The 21,422-nt window shown below is 45.3% G+C and overlaps 1 protein-coding gene, 1 long non-coding RNA gene and 1 pseudogene across 4 annotated transcripts; all 3 read right to left on the bottom strand.

Moving 5' to 3' along the window:
• Positions 1 to 2,624: 2,624 nt before the first annotated feature.
• On the bottom strand, positions 2,625 to 6,317 carry LOC118529926 (protein kish-A pseudogene; annotated as a pseudogene).
• Positions 6,318 to 7,577: 1,260 nt separating this feature from the next.
• Positions 7,578 to 16,239, bottom strand: ZNF774 (zinc finger protein 774). Of its 3 annotated transcripts, none has more exons than XM_036082813.2 (4): positions 15,575 to 16,239; positions 13,662 to 13,784; positions 11,441 to 11,547; positions 7,578 to 9,947 (listed from the first exon to the last, which is right to left on the bottom strand). In XM_036082813.2, exons 2-4 carry the CDS (start codon positions 13,766 to 13,768, stop codon positions 8,707 to 8,709), a joined length of 1,455 nt encoding a protein of 484 aa, XP_035938706.1. In that variant the 5' UTR covers positions 13,769 to 13,784; positions 15,575 to 16,239; the 3' UTR covers positions 7,578 to 8,706. The 3 variants fall into 3 exon arrangements, with proteins under 3 accessions (XP_035938706.1, XP_035938680.1, XP_035938690.1); XM_036082787.2 differs by lacking the exon at positions 15,575 to 16,239 and adding an exon at positions 15,387 to 15,531; XM_036082797.2 differs by lacking the exon at positions 15,575 to 16,239 and having other exon boundaries at positions 13,662 to 15,531.
• A 2,128-nt stretch (positions 16,240 to 18,367) lies between these two features.
• Positions 18,368 to 20,692, bottom strand: LOC144382719 (uncharacterized). The gene is made up of 2 exons (XR_013450088.1): positions 20,340 to 20,692; positions 18,368 to 18,578 (listed from the first exon to the last, which is right to left on the bottom strand). It is a non-coding gene; the product is annotated as an uncharacterized LOC144382719 (long non-coding RNA).
• Between the last annotated feature and the right edge of the window lie 730 nt (positions 20,693 to 21,422).

Below are 21,422 nucleotides of genomic sequence, written 5' to 3'. Positions count from 1 at the left end.
AAAAAAAAATGGGGGGGGGGGGCGCCTGGGTGGCTCAGTTGTTAAGCATCTGCCTTCGGCTCGGGTCATGATCCCAGGGTCCTGGGATCGAGCCCCGCAGCGGGCTCCCTGCTCAGCGGGAAGCCTGCTTCTCCCTCTCCCACTCTCCCCTGCTTGTGTTCCTTCCTGCTCTTGCTATCTCTCTCTCGGTCAAATAAATAAATAAAATATTAAAAAAAAATTTTTTTTAATAGTCTCTATACTTGGGGTGCCTGGCTGGCAGTCAGTTGGGCGTCAGACTCTTGATTTCAGCTGAGGTCATGATCTCAGGGTCCTGGGATCGAGCCCTGCTCTCGCTCTCATTCGCTCTCTCTCTCTGAAATAAATGAACAAAACTTTAAAAAAAAAAAAAGTAATCTCTACACTCAGCGTGGGGCAGGAATTTACAGCCCCAAGGTCAAGAATCACATGCTCCACCTACTGAGCCAGCCAGGTGCCCCTAGATATTTCTTATTCTCAAGTCTCCCCATTAAACTATAAACTCCTCCAAGGTGAAGATTATCATCATTATCATTGTTGCCATTGACATTTATGGAGCAGATAAAAGCAGGTACTACACATTGAGTTTTCTGTGTGTCATCTCATTGATCCCCACTCAACCCCATGGAAAAGGTACTGGGATTCTCATTTTGCAGGTAAGGAAATGAGGGTCAGAAAGAGTCAGTAACTTGCTCAACGTTCAAGAGCTCTTACATGTGGGCCTCTTTCACTGTCTAGTGTAGGATTTGGCGTGTAGTAAGCACTCAGTAAATGTTTGTTACACTGAACTGAAGGGAAAAGTCAAGGCAGCCCAATGGAAAACCATCCCTTAGGTCAGATGATAGCAGGGGCAGAGAAGCGGAGCCAGAAACAAGACTTGGCTTGCAGGGCTATTACAGAGTTAAAATCTGGGTGGTGAAATTGGGGTTGAGAATGAGGAAGAGAAAAGGCATTTCTTTCTTTTTTTTTTTTTTTTTTTTTAAACACTCAGGGGCCAGGGGAGCCTGGGGGCTCTGTCAGTTAAGCGTCTGCCTTTGGCTCAGGTCCTGATCCCAGGGTCCTGGGATCGAGCCCCGTGTTGGGTTCCCTGCTCAGCGGGGAGCTTGCTTCTCCCTCTCTCTCTGCCCCTACCACGTGCTCTCTCTCTCTCTCAAATAAATAAATCTTAAAAAAAAAAAAAAATACTCAGGGGCCAGTACTTTTCTTCTATTTAATTTTTATAAGTTTATTTATTTTTTTAAGTAATCTCTACACCTAATGTGGGGCTCGAACCCACAACATCAAGATCAAGAGTTGCACATTGTTTGGACTGAGCCAGCCAGGTGCCCCTCCATTTTTTTTTGAGTTTGGGCAGTTCTGTATTTATGGAAAATTTCAAAGAAAGCACGTGGTGCTTTTACAATTTAAAAAGAGAGAAAGCAGGGCAGAGACAGAGGCTATGTGACTTGGCACCAACAAAATATAGCAAATAAGGGAGAAAGAGAAATCTAAGCCAAAGGCATGCTGGGGGTGGGAAGTCCTATTAAAAGAGCCTAGACATGACAGCCCTGAGAATAGCTACATATGGGTGGAAGTTTCACACACACACACACACACACACACACAGAGAGAGAGAGAGGAAGGGAAGGAATATAGTAATAGGGTCTAGGAATTATTTTGAGGTATAGAGAAGATTTAATGATCTTGCCTTTTTGTTCTGTTGTCTCCCAGTGCCTGCCATGATGCTCAGTGATGCGAATCACTTATTGGAGACTTACCATGGGCCAGACATCGTGCTATAAACACTTTATATCATAGATCATCTCAATGCCTTCAGTTTCTCTCTCTCTAATATAACTTACACATAGCCTCCAAATCAAATTTCCTCAGCTACTGATCATGCCTCGCCTCTACTGGATCATCAGCAACATCCCTTGCCCCAGAGAATAATAGGTGAAATCCTGAGTTTGGTAACTAAGAGCTTTCTTGGTGTGACCCTCGCTCGCCTGTCCAGCTTCATCTCACACTGTTACTTTTCCAACACAGTAAGTTCCTTGCCTGTATGCATCCATTAATCCACCCAGTGAGCATTTATTGACCACCTACTACATTGTCAGACACTATTTTAGGTGTTGGGAAGAGAATGGTAAACAAGAGAAGGGGCTCCCTCCTATCATGGAGCTTGCCCAAACAAGCAATAAACGAGAAGCTATCAGACAGGTGTATGGACTTTGATGACGATAAGAGAGGGTAGTGGGATAGTGAGTACGGGGAGAGGAGGACTAACTTAGATGGGGACAGTCAGGGAAAATCCCTGCAAGGAGGTGAGTTTCAGGCTGAAAGCTGGTTGATAAATAGGAACCTAAGCAAAGATGTGGGCAAGGAACATTCTGGGCAGAGGGATCTGTTCGGACCAAGGCTCTAAGGTGTGCACAACCTTGGTGTGATCAAGGAATGGAGGGAACGGGAGAAGGAAGGTGATATCAGAGGAGGCTGTTGGGGGTGGGGTGGTGTTAGACCAAGGGAAGCCCTGTAGGTCTGGTTAAAGATTTGGGTTTTTATCTTTTTTTTTTTTTCTCATTCTATAAGGATTTATCATTCCCGAATCACAGTGAAAAGAACTTGGGTCACTTACCAATTTTGTTTTCTATTATGCGCCTTAGAGATACCTCACTAAAAACTGGTATCTGACATAACAGAATAACATTTGCAGAATGTAATATTGTAGTGACAGTACTGAGGTTGATTGTTACAGACGTATTAAACTCTTTGAGTATTAAATGGTTACATCCTATTTATACAGAACATTGGTCCAATAATAAAAATAGAAAACAGCAGCTGGAAATTTATCTCATTCAATGTCCAGAGATAAAAGGGTTAACCATTCATTCCATTATTTTCTGTAAGTAAGTCCTTTTTTCACACTGAAATCTGATGGCAATTAAATTCTGATATTCTTCCAAGCTACTGTATGAACAGGATGCTGAAGGCCATCACTACACAGCATACTGCAACGTAAGGACTCTTCCGTTCACCAGTTCTGGCGCACTTCCAAAATACACCCAACAATCCAGTTTTAGTTCTGTCCAGGAGGCTGGGTGCCAAGGACCAGATATAAGCACAGGTACATATAAGCAGCAAGATTACAGTCAACAGACTCTGAAAATTGAAAATGGCAGACATAGTGAGGCCGGCAAAGCCCCAGCCACCAGCTTTGGGTTTTTATCTTAAAAGCAATGGGAAGCTGCAGGCTTTTAAGCAGATAGCTGATGTGACTAGATTTAGGATTTTAAATGGTTACTTTGGTTTCTATGAGAAGGAATTAGAGCAAAAACAAAATCAGGGAGATCAGTTAGGAGATGAGGGCAGGAGTTCAGAAAAGAGGATGGTGGTTGTTTGGAGCTGGGGAGTGGCAGTGGGGACAGAGGTCCGACATAGGTTAGAGAGGAATGAGAGAGAGAAAACTGGTGGGGCGTGGTGAGGAAGTGGATTTTGAAGTGACAGAGAGAGGAAGTGTGGAGCACATGCAATAAGCCAAGGGCCCAGTCATAGGTTAGAAACAAAGGGGAAATACACAGTCAGCTACCTCAACTCTCACCAGTAGCATTTAAATATTCTTACTTGTGGCTGTGTGTGTGTGTGTGTGTGTGTCTGTGTGTGTGTGAGTGAGTGAGTGAGACAGAGCCACAAAGCAAGACATACATTGCCCCTCCAGAGCTCACATCTTACAGGACAGACACATTTGTAGATACACAACATCAAAAACAAGGTAATGGAAAAAGACTCAGTGTATGACAAGCCAGAGATCTGTGTCTGTTAAACACTGTTAGGAGGTAGGGATAGGAGAGGCTGGAGCCTGGAGAGGTCTTTAGTTTGCAGGTAATGTGCTAATTACTGGCAGCAATGAGGTGTGTGTGTGTGAGGGGGGGTTGTTTGGTTTTTGTTTTTTTCTGTGTGCTCTTCGCCCAACGTGGGGCTGGAACTCCTGACCCTGAGATCAAGAGTCGCATGCTCTACCGACGGAGCCAGCCAGGCGCCCCCGGCAATGAGGTTTGCCTCTCTTCCAAGACCTGGAGAGGGCTGAGTGGGAGATGGAGAGGGACCCAGGCCACGCGGGCTGCTTGCTTTTATCCTCCCAGAGCATGAAGGGGCACATGCAGATGAGCCTGCGCACATCAGATGGTACTGGGGACCGCGAGAGCCCCCGCTGTGTAATGTGCTTACAGCCAGAAGGATCTTTTTCTGATTTAACTGGTAGACTGAAGCCTAGGGTGATCAACTGACCTGTCCAAGGACAGTCGGCTAGTAAACAACCGCATCAAAACCAGAAATGGGGTCTCCTGACCCCTGGTTCTGTGCTGCTTCCACATCCTGCCTCCTAAATGTAGGGTCCCTTACGGACAATGAGCACACACCACGCTCCTCGCTGCATTCAGGGTTATGCTGCTTTAATAATGTAGCTTGTACGTCCCTCCAAGGCCCTAATTGGCTCCTCCGTTTTTTTTTTTTAAGATGTATCCATTTATTTATTTACTTATTTTTTAAGATTTTATTTATTTGACAGAGAGAGAAACAGTGAGAGAGGGAACACAAGCAGGGGGAGAGGGAGAGGGAAGAAGCAGGCCTCCCGTGGAGCAGGGAGCCCGATGCGGGGCTCGATCCCAGGACCCTAAGATCATGACCTGAGCCGAAGGCAGATGCCCAACGACTGAGCCACCCAGGTGCCCAAGATGTATCCATTTATTTTAGAGAGAGAGAGTGCTCGAGAGCAAGCAGGGGGAGAGGGAGAATCTAAGCAGACTCCCCACTGAGTATGGAGCCCCACGCGGGGCTCAATCCCACAACCCTGAGATCAAGACCTGAGCTGAAATCAAGAGTCAGATGCTTAAACAGACTGAGCCACCCAGGCCCCCCTAATTGGCTCCTTCTTACGGGATATCCTTCCAAGACATCTTCCATTAACCCAGTGCAAAATTCTCAGAATGTCACTTCTGCGGGATATCATACTCAATTCTGTACTCTCTCATTCTACATCCTACCCCTGGACAAAACACTCTATCCCTGGGGAGACGGTACCCCTGGATTTCACATAAATTACACCTTACCTCTGCTGGCGAGGCTTTTCCCTTACCTTCACATCTGATTTTTATAAATTATTGCTGTTGTTTAACATATGGATTGTATTTGATTTAGAACAATACTTAGGTAGATAAATGAAGATGGTGTACTCTCGTATTATCATAAAAGGGAGGCAGAATCATTCCCTGCTAATAGGGATGTGGCTTCCTCTCCTGTTTCAGGCCAGGATAGTATTGGCAAGTATGAACTGGCAAGTTGGAGTCCATCTCTGACTAAGGAATCATTCGAGTATTAATGAACTTTTTAGAACACTTTCATGGGGGAACTGGACAAACTGGAGGGGAGTAAGGCAGGAGAAAAACAAAGGAGTACATTAGAAAAGTTGTGAGATTTATGCAGTTATAAATGTCCAGAAATAGTCTCTCATGGGAAGGAGCTCAGAAATCTAGGACATGGAGGCTGAAATTCAGGCAGTGATATTTAAAAACTGAAGATATTCTAATAAAACAGTTAGTGTGGGGACACCTGGATGGCTCAATTGGTTAAGTGTCCGACTCTTGATTTCAGCTCAGGTCATGATCTCGGGGTCCTGGGGTCGAGCCCCACGTCGAGCTCCCCACTCAGTGCGGAATCTGCTTGTCTCCCTCTCCCTCTGCTTGTTCTCTGTCTCTATCTCAAATAAATAAATCTTAAAAAAAAAAAAAACGAAAAAAACAGCTAGTGTGCTGTCGCTATATAAATCGTACCTTGGGGAAACCAGAGAGTTGGGAAGAGGGAGTTCTCTTTGTAGAAGTATTCCAGCTAATAAATGAAGAAGGAATAAATTATGGAAATAAAACATCACCATTTGGCAAACCCAAATGAAATAAGGGCTTATCAATGGCTGCTAACATCATGAGACAAAATAACACTATGTACCTCCCAGTAGAAGGACACAAGATCACTATGGAGTGTTCCTGACCTTCAAAATCTGAATCTGTCATGTTTACAGATCCAAATACCAAAATTAGGAAAGAGGAGGAGGGGCACCTGGCTGGCTCAGTTGGTGGAGCGCGTGGCTCTTGATCTTGGGGTTGTGAGTTTGAGCCCCATGTTGGGTGTAGAGATTAAAGAAATAAAATCTTTAAAAAAGCGGGGCGTGCCTGGGTGGCTCAGCCAGATGAGCATCTTCCTTCGGCTTGGGTCATGATCTCAGGGTCCTGGGGTCAGGCTCCCTGCTCAGGGGGGAGTCTGCTTCTCCCTCTCCCTCTGCCCTCTCCCGCCCCCCCCGCCCCGGCTGCTTGTGCTCTCTCTCTCACACACACACACTGTCTCTCTCTCAAATAAATAAATAAAATCTTAAAAAAAAAGGGTGGGGGAAGCAGAGGATAGAGGAGCACGTTAAAGGACCCCAGAGGATAGAACTGGCCAAACACAGAGCTGGGGGCACACTGCAGGACAGCCAGCTTTCTTCAACAAGTAAGTTACAAGAAAAAACCAGAGAGGAAGAGGGGAGCAGATCAAGACTTGTAAGGAACATACCAACCAATCGATATGGAGACCTTATTTGGATTTTGATTCAAACTAAAAAACAACGACAAAAGCAAAAAACATAACTAGGGACATGTGAACATTGACTGAAATATTTGATGATACTGTCAATCACTGCTCATTTTTTTTTTTTTCAGCAGAAATAATAGTATTGCAGCTGTGTTTAATAGGAGAGACACCTTTTAAAACAGTGGTTCTCAAAGAGCATGCATCACCATCGCCTGGAGAGCTTATTAAAACACATTGCTGAGCCCCACGCCTAGTTTCTGATTCAGCAGCTCTGGGGTGGGAACTTAGAGTGCGCATTTGTAGCAAGTTCCCAGGTGACACTAAGGCTGCTGGTCTGGGCTCACATTCTGAGAACCGCTGCACCGGATTAACCAGATTTTTTAAATCTAATTACTCTTTCAAAGAAAGAGCTTAGGTTATCAGCTGAGTTCTATCCCCCTGGGTTACAGCACTTGGACAGCATTCCACATAATGAAAGAGAATGAACTCTTGTTCCAAGGCTCACGCAATAATTCAGGCTTGAAAGAATACCTCCAGCTCACCTCTTTTCTCTCCAAGTGTGACAAACCTAGCTCCCTCCTTAACCACTTGTGTCTGCCTTCCCCTCCCACTCCCCCAGCACAGGATCCCTGGAACTTAGGCTACATCCCTCCACCATTTCAAATTCAAATTCAAAACGGCCTGATGCATGTAATATGGGGCGTCCAGTCCTACATGTAGTGTCTCAGAGACTCTAGCAGATCTCAGAGCTGGTCCGTTCTCTGCTGTTGTAGAGGAGACCTGCAGCCAAATTTTGGCTCTTCTGTCACCTGTATACCCACAATGCATTGTTCGGCGATTTGGGGCCTTAGGTTTTCAACAGGTAAAGAAAGAAAGCTATTATTATGAGAGAAAATGGGACACCTGGAGAAATATTAGCCAGAGTTCCTTGGAGGAAAGACATTTCCAACAATACCAGAACATTGAATTTTAGAGATATTATTACTTTATAATTTAACAACAAAGTGCTTATATGTGTGTGTGTGTGTGTGTGTGTGTGTGTGTACGCATTAGATCCTCACAACAACCTTGTGAGGTAGGTAAGGTAGAGGCTGAGAGAAGGTAAAGTCTGGCCAAATTAAATGTCAGGGCCAGCGCTCAAACACCTTCCCTTCTCAATGAAGGCAGTGTTCTTTCCAACACACTGCCTTCCCTCAATTTATTTCCGTTAAATATAGGAATGTACTAGTGCATAAAATGAATGACTCTAAAAAAATTAAACTTAAAACTAAAGGGCCCATGAGCCAGGTGATTAGAAAACAGGAGTTGTTCCCCTCAGCTGAATGCCAGGAAGGATCCCTGTAATATTTAACGTCTCTGCCATTTTGCTTCAATAGTTTTACAGTCCTCTTCCAGCCTCCTCTGGCTTGCTCATCGCCGGGTATTTTCTATGCCTCAGATGGCAGCAAACCTCCAGTGGGAGTACCTCATACGCTGCCGTACAAAGAGTTTCTGAAATTCTTTCGGCCTTGAAGTCACAAGACCACAAACATCCTCTACGAGAATTCTGCCTTGTCATGGCAATGAGACATCTGGTGACTAACGTCTGCATAGCACCGGATAGGGAGAGTGTTTTCTGTTTTATTAAATCTTTGTGTTCATACCCCAAATCCTCTAGTTGCAATCTAATTTCTTGCAAGTTCTGGGTTTGTGGGGCAGCGCTAATGAATTCTTATTGAATCATAAGGCTAATAAACGTATTGAGGGTCTTTTAAGGGCCAGGTGTTATATAGTATTAAGGGCTTTATAAGATCTCAAATATTAATCATTAATAGTGATATTGTGGCCACATGTCTCTCACTCCTCTTTTAGTAATCAAGCATCAACCATCAAACTCACATTTCCCTAAGGTCAGTTAAAAACACTGAAGGAATGCCTTTTGTATTCAAAGCATTATTCGTGGCCTATGGGTTTATCCTCACCATTAAAGCGTAGGAAAAGGCCCAACTTGAGCCACTGATGCCCATGTTCAGGCTTTCTATACACGGAGCACCTGGAAACAACAGAAATGAAAATCTGGAAAGGGGCAGAAGAAGCACTTCAAACCATTTCCTAGATCAAATGGGTATTTTGATGGCATAAGAGATGTGCTTTCTGACGGAAGCTCTTGTCACATCTACTACAGTGGAAAGGTTTTTCTCCTGTATGTGTTCTCTGGTGTGTGAGAAAATGGGAACGCTGATTGAAGGTTTTGCCACACTCGGGACAGTGATAGGGCCTGTCTCCTAAGTGGATTCGTTGATGAGTCATGAAGTGGGAGCTCTGGTTGAAGCTCTTCCCACACTCGCCACATTTGTAGGGTCTTTCCCCCGTGTGGATCCGTTGGTGTTTTATAAGGGCAGAGCTGTCGGCGAATCCCTTCCCACAGTTGTCACACTTAAACGGCCTCTCACCTGTGTGTGTCCTCTGGTGCGTGACCAGGTGTGAGCTCTGACTGAAACTTTTGTGGCAGTAAGGACAGCTGAAAGGCCTTTCTCCCGAGTGAGTACTCATGTGCGCTACAAAGTGAGAACTATCTCTAAAGCCCTTCCCACACTCTGGGCACTTAAAGGGCCGTTCTCCGGTGTGGGTTCGTTGGTGTTTAACCAAGTCTGAGCTCTGGCTAAAACTTTCCCCACAGTCACTACACCTGTAAGGTTTCACTCCCGTGTGGGTCCTCTGATGGGTAATGAAGTTGGAGCTTCGACTAAAGCTTTTATGGCATTCGAGACACGTGTAGGGCTTCTCTCCTGTGTGGGTTCTTTGGTGCATTATGAGGTGTGGCTTCCGCCCAAAGGTCTTTCCACACTGTGGGCACTCATAGGGTCTCTCGCCTGTGTGGGTTCTCTGATGTTTGATGAGCGTAGAGCTGTCGCTGAATTTTTTCTCACACCCGCTGCATTGGTAGGGTTTCTCTCCTGTGTGTGTTCTGCGATGGGTGACAAGGTCTGAACTCTGTTTGAAGCCTTTCCCACACTCGATGCATTTATAAGGCCTCTCACCAGTATGGGTTCTTAGGTGTCTTATGAGATAGGAGCTCTGGTTAAAGCTTTTTCCACATTCTGCACACACAGGCTTCTTTCCTACATATCCATCCAGCAGCTTGTTTAAATCCTTCTCCTGTGGAAGCGGCTCCAGTTGGCCCTCTCCTGGTAGGGTTCCATGTTGCCCTTCTACTTCAAGGTCCCTCTCCCAGTTTCCTCCCCATCTAGAAGTATGAGAAATATCTTTATTGGCCCTTTCTGAGGATGTTCCACATTGTTCTGCTGTTTCTGAAACGTCCTGATTGAGTTTTGTCACCTGATTCTCAAAGTCTGAAAAATTAACAAAAGTTAACAGGGAATGAAGTTAACCAGTTATCAGGAAAAAACATCAGAAGGCAGTAAGAAAGATTGAGATTAGCGCTTTGGCAACAGACTACACTTAATTTCACTTTGTGTAAAGTTTTCACTTGGTGAAAAGTTTTTTTTTTTTAATTGTATTTATTTATCTGACCGATACATAGCGAGAGAGGGAACACAAGCAGGGGGAGTGGGAGAGGGAGAAGCAGGCTTCCCGCCGAGCAGGGAGCCCGATGCAGGGCTCGATCCCAGGACCCTGGGATCATGACCTGAGCTGAAGGCAGACGCTTAACGACTGAGCCACCCAGGTGCCCCAAGTTTTTTTTTTTTTTTAATTTTTAAAGAAGATTTTATTTTTAAGTAATTTCTACACCCAGTGTGGGGCTCAAACTCACAACCCGGAGATCAAGAGTCGCTTGCTCCACTGACTGAGTCAGCCAGGTGCCTCTCATTTTGTGAAAAGTTTATTGAAGTTCATTAAGCTTACAGAAAACTTAAATTCCTAAACCCTTTTTAAAGATGAATCTTGGGGGGATGCCTGGGTGGCTCAGTTGTTAAGCGTCTGCCTTCGGCTCAGGTCATGATCCGGGGGTCCTGGGATCGAGCCCCACATCGGGCTCCCTGCTCGGCGGGAAGCCTGCTTCTCCCTCTCCCACTCCCCCTGCTTGTGTTCCTGCTCTTGCTGTGTCTCTCTCTGTCAAATAAATAAATAAAATCTTTAAAAATAAATAAATAAATAAATAAAAATAAAGATGAATCTTGAGGGGTGCCTGGGTGGCTCAGTCGGTTAAGCATCCAGCTCTTGATTTTGCCTCGGGTCATGATCTCAGGGTCCCCGGATCGAGCTGCATTTGGGGCTCCACACTTAGCACGGAGTCTGCGTGAGGATTCTCTCTCTCCCTCTCCCCCCGCCCCTCCTCCCGCTCGCACACACTTTCTCTCTCTCTAAAATAAATCTTTAAAAACAAACAAACAAAAAACAACAAATGAAGACTTTAAGGGCACCTGGCTGGCTTAGTCGGTAGAGCATGTGACTCTTGATCTTGGGGTTATGAGTTCAAGCCCTATGTTGGGCATATAAAGTTTACTTAAAAAAAATAAGATGAAGACTTTATTTGGTAAATTACTGATTGCCCAAGAAGTCAAATTTAAACTTCAAATAGTGAGAACAAAAGTCTATGGCAGCATTCCAAAATCTTCATCTAAACAAGGGCTGAGGGCGCCTGGGTGGCTCAGTCAGTTAAGCATCTGCCTTTGACTCAGGTCATGATCCCAGGGTCCTGGGATCGAGCTCTGCATCAGGCTCCCTGCTCAGCGGGGAGTCTGCTTCCCCCTCACCCCCTGCCCCTCCCCATGTCTCATGCTCACTCTCTCTTTCAAATAAATAAAAACAAAATCTTAAAAACAAAAAACAACCAAGGCTAAAATGCTAGATTTCCTCCCACTGGATAATATCCACATCTCACCCGTATGACTTTCCCTTAGGATCTTCCTTGCCTCAAAATTTTGGAGTGGTAGCAGCCACGGCTCTTCTTTCTGTTCCAGCTGGGAGATTACACTTGGTCTGGAAATCCTATACAAGAAGGTGAATATAGGATATTAATCTGAGCCAACCATACAATGCCTGACCAAAAAGGCAAGCCCTCCTTCCCTAAGTAGAGGAGAAAGCCCAGGGAGACGCTAAGCTAAGGTGTGTTTGGTCTCATTGAAAGGGCTGCCATGATGGAGTGATAAAACAGGGTGATCTCCCCAAGAGGCTGAGAAAATAGCCCCTTTCCTCCCATTAAAACAACAACAACAACAACAACAACAAAACAACCAGACTTGGGTGATAGAAACTCCAGAGTGAGCACAATAATTCATCTCTGAAGGCACAAGGCTAAACCCATATAGAAAGATAATTATATCAGAAACAATGCCACCATGACCTCACCCTTAGAAAGAATCAGGGAAGTTAACTATAATGTTGGGCTTTAAACTTTTCCCAGAAGGGCAGCAGTAGATACAGCCATGAGAAAAAGACAAACGCTTGTAAAGGGAAAAAAATAAAAAAAAAGGGCAAAGGATATAAATAGGCAATTCACACACAGACACACACATACACGCAGCCTATAAATATGTGAAAAACCTTTAACCTTACCATTAACCAAAGAAATTCAAATAAAAACAATGATACTGTTAGAAAATGTAGTATGGAGGTAAAGAGTGCAAACCACCGAAGTTTCAATCTTAACCCTTCCTCTTACTAGCTGTGTGACTTCAGGAAAGTGACTTAAAGTCTCTGTGTCTCAGGGTCTTCATCTGTAGACTAGGGATAATGATAAGACCTACCTCATAGTGTTGTTGTAAAGATTAAGTGGTAAGTTCCCAATAAATGTTAGCTGTAACTATTATTTAACCCAGACTCTTAAATTATAATACCTACCATGATAGGTAAAATGTAAAGAAATGGACACTTTCATACAATGCTTGCAGGAATAAATAATTCAATCTTTTTGGAAGGCATTGGACAAAAATATCAAATATCTTAGAAATGTATCTATTCTTTGACCTAGCAATTCTAATTCTGGGAATTCTAAGGAAATGAAAAAAAAGTTGTGGGACGCCTGGCTGGCTCAGTTGAAAGAGCATGTGACTCCTGATGTCAGGGTTGTGAGTCTGAGCCCCACACTGGGGGTAGAGATTACAAAAAAAATAAATAAAACTTGAAAAAAATGTTGTGCAAAAGGTATATTAGCTAATTACTAACTAATTATACTTTAATAAGCAAGACCTAAAAAAGAAAGACAGTTAGCTAAGAGATGATCATTACAATACTGGTGAAGATCTGGAAATGACCTAAATGTCCCATGACAAAGGAATAATCATATTTGATTGAGCCATATGAAATTGCCATTGTATAAGTTAAAAAATGGTTTAAAAATGGTCAAGTATATGATTCAATTTAATGTAAGTTATAATATTCCATTCAATAAATTACTAAGTGGTTATTTTAAGCAATGTATAGAAGACTATTTATTGTTGTCAATATATATTCACAATACACTGTGTAAAAAAGTAAGATGCACAACTGAACATACAAGTAAGATCCCAATTTTTTTCTTTTGTTTTTGCTAATTACATATATCCTTAGAACAATGGCTGGAAGGATAGTAACTCTTCAGTTGTGGGATGGAATGGGACTTTGGTTTTCATTTTGTTTCTCTTTTTCTTCAAGGGGCATATATTACTTATGAAGTAAAGCAAGGAGAAGGGGTAGCCATTGTATTTTAGAAAGAGCACTGGAGGTTTGTTTTGTTTGTCTGTTTTTGAAGAGACAGGAAAAAACACAGCCCCCCCTTTGCCACAAGACCTGGGTTGGACTCTTACTCTGCCACTTAACTTTGAGTCTTGGGGTCCTGACCTGAAAGAGGGGGATGATAATACCCACATCAGAGGGTTATGGTGAGATATTAACAAGAAAATAAGTATCAAAGATATCTGTGAGCTATAAAGTGCCATAAAAATGAAAGTCATGCCAAAAAAAAAAAAAAAGTGGAAGTTATTCTTTTTCTGCCAGGGAGGCAACAAATATTCTCACAGAGAGCTAGCTGGCGCTGTAAGAGACCAGTGTCCCTAGAGACTGCTCAGACTTGGACCTTCTCACAATATCTCAGTCTAAAATCTAAAGGAGAGTAGCAGCCTTACCCTTTGAGAGCCCATTCTTCAAACTGTGCTGGGTGGTATCCTTGAATAGGATTTTCTAAGCGGTGTCCAGGTAACCCACTCTTCCCTGAAGTCCCCAGCCACATCATTGAGAGTCATCAGTTCCTAAAGCAAGAGACCTCAGTATGCATCAGAAGCTCTCTGGACATTCTAGCCATTGTCTCAAAACCAAAAGACAGTCCCAGCGGCCACCAGTGTACCAAAAGAACCCCCCCCCCCTTCCCTTGGCCAACACTCACATCATGAAGTGAGGCCTGGAGCTCCCAAACACATCTACAGAACCCTCAGTCTTTGGAAAATTAACTTTTTGAGAAATAAATTGTTCATGATGGACAAGATAAACAAAGAAGAGAATGTGCGGGGATGACTTGATTTGTGAAAAGCTCTCCAGCTACGTTTTCCTCAGCAAGCTAGGAAATTGTGGACTTCATTATACTCATCTTAGTTATGAGAACAGTTGACTTTTCCTGGCTTGTAGATTTGGTGTCAACCTCAAAGAACAGACTACACAGAACCCCAAAGGGAAGACCCTGGGTACCATTCTACTTCAAGGTTTAATGGAATCAGAAATGAGATTTAAAAAGACATGGATACGCTGTAAAATAAAGTAAAATTTAATGAAGATAAGCACAAAGCAAAACCCACGGGGCCTGAAAACAATCACTGACACACTGATAAAACTGACAGCAGTACCAAGAAAAAATTATTTGGAGGGCGATGGTCGGATTACTAGATGGATCAGTGATTTATTCAGTAATATGTTGTAAGGCATCAGGAGTCACAAAGAAATATAATGGGTTTTTTTGGTTTTGTTTTGGGGTCTTTTGTGTTTTTTGGGGGGTGAGGGTGGCTTAAAGAGTTTCCAAGAGAAACAAACACAAGGCAGCCAGCTGAACCTGCTACAAAAAATTCTGCATTTCACCGGACGATGGACCAGACTGGAGTGAGGAAGCTTCACTCTTGCCCCGTGTTTTGTCTCGCCAATCAAAGCACCTGGGTCCGACTAGAAGACACTCACACTTCTCCTGGAAATATTTATGCATTTCCACACGCTGCTATTGGTCATTTATAAAGTACTGAATTTTTAAGGACCTAAACACCGCAGGGATACATTTCATCTCTGGATTTAAATAACGTCATTAGGAGGTAAGTTTGGAGCACAAATTTTATTTCTACATCCATTAGGGGCCCACTTGCAGGAGACAGCGGGACTGAGGGGGTTCACAGCCACGAGCACAGAAACCTTGTTTCCCACCCCGTCTCCTGCCCCCCGCCCCGACAGGTGAGCCCCGCAGGCCCCGGGGCGCAGAGGTGCTGACTCAGTGCCACCGTGAGCAGCCCCAGTCCGCTCGCTGGGGTTATTAATAGGGACATGACGGCACGGGTGGGCCGACACCCGTCCCCCCGCCCTCCCCTGCCAGTGCTGGAGGCCCGACCAGGGCGCCGCGGTCACAGGGTCACGGCGCTAAGCTGAAGCCCGGAGACCACCTCCGAGGAGCAAGAACATTGATCGAGAGGATGGGCTCTCCCGACGACGGCACACAAAGCCGCAGCCACCTGTCCCCACTCTTCAGCAACCCCCCGCGGGCTCCGAAAGGCGGGCGCGGGGACCTGGCAGGGACCACATCGCGGCGGCGGGCGAGTCCCCTCCACGCCCCTCAGCAGCTCCCAGGCTACAGCAGCGGTCTCCTTGCCCGCGTCACTCACCGCCCCGGGGCCCGGCCGGGGATGGAGCAGGAAGTGAGAGTCCTCCACCGCCGAGCCGCCCCCGGCCCACGACGCCGAGGCAGTCCCTCCCTGAACCCGACCGGGATTCGTGACAGGGCTGTGGGGACACAGGTGGGACTCTAGGCTCGACAGCCCGCAGCCGGAAAACACCGCCCCTGTCCCCTTACCATTGGCTCCTCATTTTCCGCGACCAGAAGCCTCGTCCGCTCATAGGCCGGTAGAGCTTTCCATCACCGCGCGGCCTTCTGGGAAATGTAGTCTCGAACAAGACCTCAAAGGACTCGGAGTCCCGGGAAACCCAGGTCCAAGCGGTGGCGAGTACTAAGCCCAGTTCTCCCGACGGCGGGAACTGCTTCTCTCGAGTTGACAGAGGGATCTGCAGACGCGAAACTCGTGGCCTCACCCGACTGCCGCGGAGCAGCCACGTGCCAACGGCGGCGTCTCCCGCGCTCCGGCACCTCGGCCCCTGCCAAGCCCCGGGCAGCTCGTCGCCGCCGGCTTGTGGATGCTCCTCTGCCGGGTCCCCGATCCCGGAGGGCCAGAGCCTGCGTGGTGTCTGCCGCCAGCCGGTTCCAGGGCAACTCAGACGATGCATTAAGAAACTCCAGGCAGAAGCCGTTAGCAGAAAACAGACGTTCTGCTCCCCTCCGCTGGCCTCACAAGGCCACTGGTTAACACACCTGATAATAGCCAGAGGAGGCGGGCGAGGGTGTCCAATAGTCTAGGAAACGTGTACTGGTTCCAAACTGTGGAGGCTACTGGGTCTCTTATGTGACAACTAGTGTTCACTTTGGGCCAGGCCCTACCTAAAAAATAATAGAAGCCTTTCTTTACAATGAAGAAAACGCACCTGTCTACCCTATTTGTTGATTCAGTGCGAAGAAGAAAAGAGGAAGAGGAAGAGGAAGAGGAAGAAGAAAAGAAGAAGAAGAAGAAGAAGAAGAAGAAGAAGAAAAAGAAGAACAACAACAACAACAAAACAACAACAACAACAACAACAACAACCACAGCAACAACAACATTTTGTTCTTTTAGAATTACCAGTGCATGGCTAACGTGAAGACTCCCTCAATGCTAATTCAACCATTCCTTCAACAAACATATATGGTGCATCTTCCAACATCTTCCAACAAATAGTTACTGGGAATGTTCTACATTCCAGATTGTTCCGGGCACTGTGGTTACCCACAGGAATCACGTATGACCATTGCTTTCATGAAGCTCACAGGCCAACAGGGGAGAGAAACCATAGAAGATATTAAATACCAAATAATATGGTCTTTTTTCCCCCCATATAGCTAGTGCATCTCAATTATTTTTGCTATGTCACTGTAGTCATCTGCAAGATAACCACAGTAGTAGTTGGGAGAATTCTGTCCACGATAAACAAATGTCTGGTTTTGCTTAGCAGATTTATTTTAGTTAGACGGAAATAGGGAAAACAAATCTCAAGGGAACCCAGAAACAGCGAGGAACACCCTGCAAACCTAGGGAGTGCCAGGCCTCATATAACTGGAATATAGTTCAGGACCTGGAGAATCAAAGGAATCTCCAGGCCCCTCTGGGGTCTTTCTGGAATTCTGCCATCAGGAAGATTCCATGGCTCTTCAGTCAATCAGCAAGGAGTGTGGAGGGGAGAGGAATGAAATCACTGAACCTGACTGCGGCTATCCCTTACCTCTCTCTCTGGCCTCTGTTTTTTCTGCCCCAGCCTTGTTCTCTCAGCATTGTATTCATCATAAGCAGATGTGTGGGAAGAAGAAGGGGAGGAGAAGCTTGATGGTATAATAAAAGCAGCCAGTTAGAGGACATGAGGCCATGTACCCCAGGTGGCCACTTAGGGAAGGCCCATGACCTGTTAGGAGTTGGGTGCTCACAGGTGTGCCAGAGAGAAGGCAATGCAGGAGGAGAGGATGAAAAGAGAGAAAGATTTTTAGCAGGTGCTGTCACTGGATTTTTTAAATTAAAAAAAATTTTTTTTTATTTTTTTGAGAGAGGGAGAGTGAGCAGGGGGGAGGGGCAGAGGGAGAGAGAGAGAATCTTTTTTTTTTTAAGATTTATTTGAGAGAGAGAACAAGTAGGAGGGGCAGAGGGAGAGGGAGAGACTCTCAAGCAGACTCCATGCTGAGCACGAGCCCCACGTGGAGCCCCATTCCATGACACCAAGATCATGACCTAAGCCAAAACCAAGGGTCGGACACTTAACCAACTGCGCCACCCAGGCGCCCTAGAGAGAGAGAGAATCTTTTTTTTTTTTTTTAATTTTTTTATTATGTTAATCCCCATACATTACATCATTAGTTTTAGATATAGTGTTCCCTGATTCATTGTTTGTGCATAACACCCAGTGCTCCATGCAGAACATGCCCTCCTCAATACCCATCACCAGGCTAACCCATCCTCCCACCCCCCTCCCCTCTAGAACCCTCAGTTTGTTTTTCAGAGTCCATCGTCTCTCATGGTTCTTCTCCCCCTCCGATTTCCCCCCCTTCATTCTTCCCCTCCTGCTACATTCTTCTTTTTTTCTTTCTTAACATATATTGCATTATTTGTTTCAGAGGTACAGATCTGAGATTCAACAGTCTTGCACAATTCACAGCGCTTACCAGAGCACATACCCTCCCCAGTGTCCATCACCCAGTCACCCCATCCCTCCCACCCCACCCCCCACTCCAGCAACCCTCAGTTTGTTTCCTGAGATTAAGAATTCCTCATATCAGTGAGGTCATATGATACATGTCTTTCTCTGTTTGACTTATTGAGAGAGAGAGAATCTTAAGCAGGTTCCACGCTCAGCACAGAGCCCAACATGGGGCTCAATCTCACGACCCTGAGATCATGACCTGAGCTGAAATCAAAAGTCAGACACTTAACTGACCAAGCCACCCAGACGCCCCATGTAACTGGAATTTCTAAGGGAGTATATTATCTATTGCTGCGTAACAAATTACCCCTCAAGCTTTGTGGTATAAAACGACAAACATTTATTATGGTTTCTATGGGTCAGGAATCTGAACATTAGTTGGGTGTCTCTAACGGAGTGTCTCCCATGAGATCGTGTTCCAGGTGTGGACTGGGGCTGCACTTATCCCAAGGCCTGACTGAGGCTGGAGGATGTGCTCCCAAGCTCACTCACGTGGCGGTCTCCTCACAATGTGGCAGCTAGTTTCCCTAGAGTGAGAGAGTTGAGAGAAAGAAGCAGAAGCTTACCTAGTCTCGGAAGTGACATCCCATCCCTTCTGTCATGTGCTCTTCGTCATGCAGACCAACCCTGGTACAATATGGGACTAGGACTTGAATATTAGGGGGCACAGGTCATTGGGCCACCTTGGAGACTGGCTGCCACAGGACTAAACTGAATTTTAAGACATTTTCCTTGTGACATACTCTGTCAAACCCCTGTGACACCTCCTTCAGGAAACTTCTAGTAGCGACATGTATGGGGGAGCGGGGGGTGGGCAGTCACAATGTACACAGTATGACACAGATGTAAAAAAAAAAAAAAAAGGTTTTTTTTTTTTAAGTGTCTATAATTAAACTAAGATTCCTCAGGAGATTCTCATTCCTGGGCAGTTATTCAGCTTACCAGTTTAAAATAACATTCTGGGTTTAAAATAGTCAAATTTGGGTAAACCTTAGTCAATTTAAAGTTTAAACTCCCTATGAGAGCTGTCTGTCTCCCCCCAGGGTCTCCCCTCCACTTACCCTTTCCCAAGATGATATAGGATTACAAGGGGAAGCACTGGGGAAAGGGGCCCCAGTTCTCAGCTGACCTTCTCCACTGGCTCCTGCTCATCCACTCGTGCTCACCTCACCTCACCAGACCTCCGTGTCAGCCTCTGGACTCATTTCATCTCCACTGACCCGTTCACGCCTGGCGGCCTGTTCTCTCTAGTACCTGTTTGGGCTCCTGCCCTGACACCTTGGCCACAGGTCCTCAGCCATATGGTGACCCTTTGGGAGGCTTCCTGGCTCTCAAATTCGGCTACTCCGATTACCTTCATCGGAAGCACTTGGAGACTTCTAGAACCCTCCATGCTCTACAGCATAAGTCTTGGGGTGCTACCTCTGACCCTCTTTCTGCCCAATTCATCTATGGCTGCCATTTCTACCCTAATGTAACTACCACATGTTGACTTGGGGATGCTCTCTGGGTCAGTTTCCATTCACAGTTCAAATAAGAAACAGGCAGCAATTTCTTTTATGTCAGTTTCCCTTTCAACCCCTCTGCAGTTCTTATCATCACTTTCCCACTTCTCCTCCCGTTGGGGATAAATTTCCTGGCCTACTTTTAATGGCAGAAGGCTGCCTGGAAGCCTCTCTACAAGGAACTGCGCTTGGCTATATGTAAAAGAAACCTGACTCCTGTGGTGTCTCCAAATTAGGGGCTGTTTTTCTCATGTATCAAGAAGTGTAGGGGGCGCCTGGGTGGCTCAGTCCATTAAGCGTCTGCCTTCAGCTCAGGTCATGATCCCAGAGTCCTGGGATCGAGCCCCGCATCGGGCTCCCTGCTCCGCGGGGAGCCTGCTTCTCCCTCTGCCTCTGCCCCTCTCCCTGCTCATGCACTCTCTCTCTCTGTCAAATAAATAAATTTAAAAAATCTAAAAAAAAAAAAAAAGTGTAGGAAGTAGGGCTGGGTCAGCAACTCTGGGATGCCTTCAAGGACTCGGGCATCCTCTGTCTCCCTGCTCTGCCAACCTTAGTGGGTACCTCTGGTCTTGGTCACTTCTAGTCATCATGTCTGGGTTCCAGGATAGAATAGCGCTCTGCCATTAAATGCTATCACCACTGAAATAACGTAGAACATGGAAAAATGAAAAATGTAAAAAAAAAAAAAAACGTGGCAAAACAGGTGAAATATGATCCCATTGGTATGTAGTAGATATTTGTCATTTATCCACCCGCACACTATCCTTCTACAAGAAATGGTACCTGATCTTTCTGGAGAAAACAGCATCCTGGTTCAGATGCGAGCTGGTGTCTTCTTACACGACCCTCCCTCTGTCACTGGGTGTGGTTTGGAAGTGGGGACTGGACCCCGACTGAGCCGGTCACAGCACCGTGCCACCTGGCCATGACGATCTGTCAGAGAGTGTGCAGGTAACTCAAGCTGAGCCTGTCAGGACCTGCCCTGGCACTTCTGAATCTGGAACCAAAGAACAAAGACCTTTTCCTGCCTACAGGTGAAGATGGGAAGAGGTGATGGGCAGCCTGTTTCCTGCCACATGAACTGCAGCCTGAGCGAGTGAGAGGGTCACAGAGAGCCAGAAGCAGGGAAGCAGTCCTGAGAGACTTTAAGTCTTTGGTCACTGAGGCCAGAAATAACCCTGACTTTTCCTTAAGTTTGTTTTATGAGTCAATGAATATTCCTTTCTTGCCTAAGCTAGTTTGAGTGGTAAAGTTCAGGCACTTGAAATTGAAAAATTCCCCACTAATGCACCATTTCTGCTGGAAAAAAAAAATCCATGCATGTGTATACACACACGTATACATACATAAATGTGGGGATAGCTTTTGCTCCTCTGTATTTTACATCTTTTTCAATAAACCCATTAATTTTTTAAGGCTGTGTTTTAGAATTATCCATTTAAATGTACTCTTTGTGAAGGGTTCAGATAATTCACCTAAAAGAGAATAAAATTAGAAACAAAATGAGCAGCTTTCATCCTGGTTCATAATAACAAACAGCAAAATTATTTGAAACCCTTTGAAGCTGAACCACTTCCAGGATAATTAACCAATTCAACTCCTTCTTGGTAGAGATTGGAAACAAAGCATCTAAGGCCTAATGTGATAAAAAGGATCCCGCAGGGATTATCACCAACTGATATGATAATGAAGTAGTTCTCTTAAGAACTCCCTCTTTACAAAAGATACAGTTTATCTTCTGTAAAGATATGTTCTCATTTGGAGGAGGGGCGGACATTTCCAGAAGGCTTCCCTACAACCTCCTTCTAAGATCTGGGAACCAACTTTGTTTCTTGTCTCTGGTAAGCCACCATCGCTCATAAAAGA

The sequence above is a fragment of the Halichoerus grypus genome, chromosome 8, assembly GCF_964656455.1.
Source record: "Halichoerus grypus chromosome 8, mHalGry1.hap1.1, whole genome shotgun sequence".
In the NCBI taxonomy this organism is placed as follows: Eukaryota; Metazoa; Chordata; class Mammalia; order Carnivora; family Phocidae; genus Halichoerus; species Halichoerus grypus.
The sequence above is the reverse complement of the archived record's forward strand: the minus strand, read 5'-3'. Positions and strand labels throughout refer to the sequence as shown.

Coding starts and splice junctions, on each gene's coding strand:
- ZNF774 (XM_036082813.2), bottom strand. CDS start 13,768: ATGATGTGGCTGGGGACTTCAGGGAAGAGTGGGTTACCTGGACACCGC. Junction 11,548..13,661: donor GAAGAATGGGCTCTCAAAGG/GTAAGGCTGCTA, acceptor CTTCTTGTATAG/GATTTCCAGACCAAGTGTAA. Junction 9,948..11,440: donor CCTAAGGGAAAGTCATACGG/GTGAGATGTGGA, acceptor TTAATTTTTCAG/ACTTTGAGAATCAGGTGACA.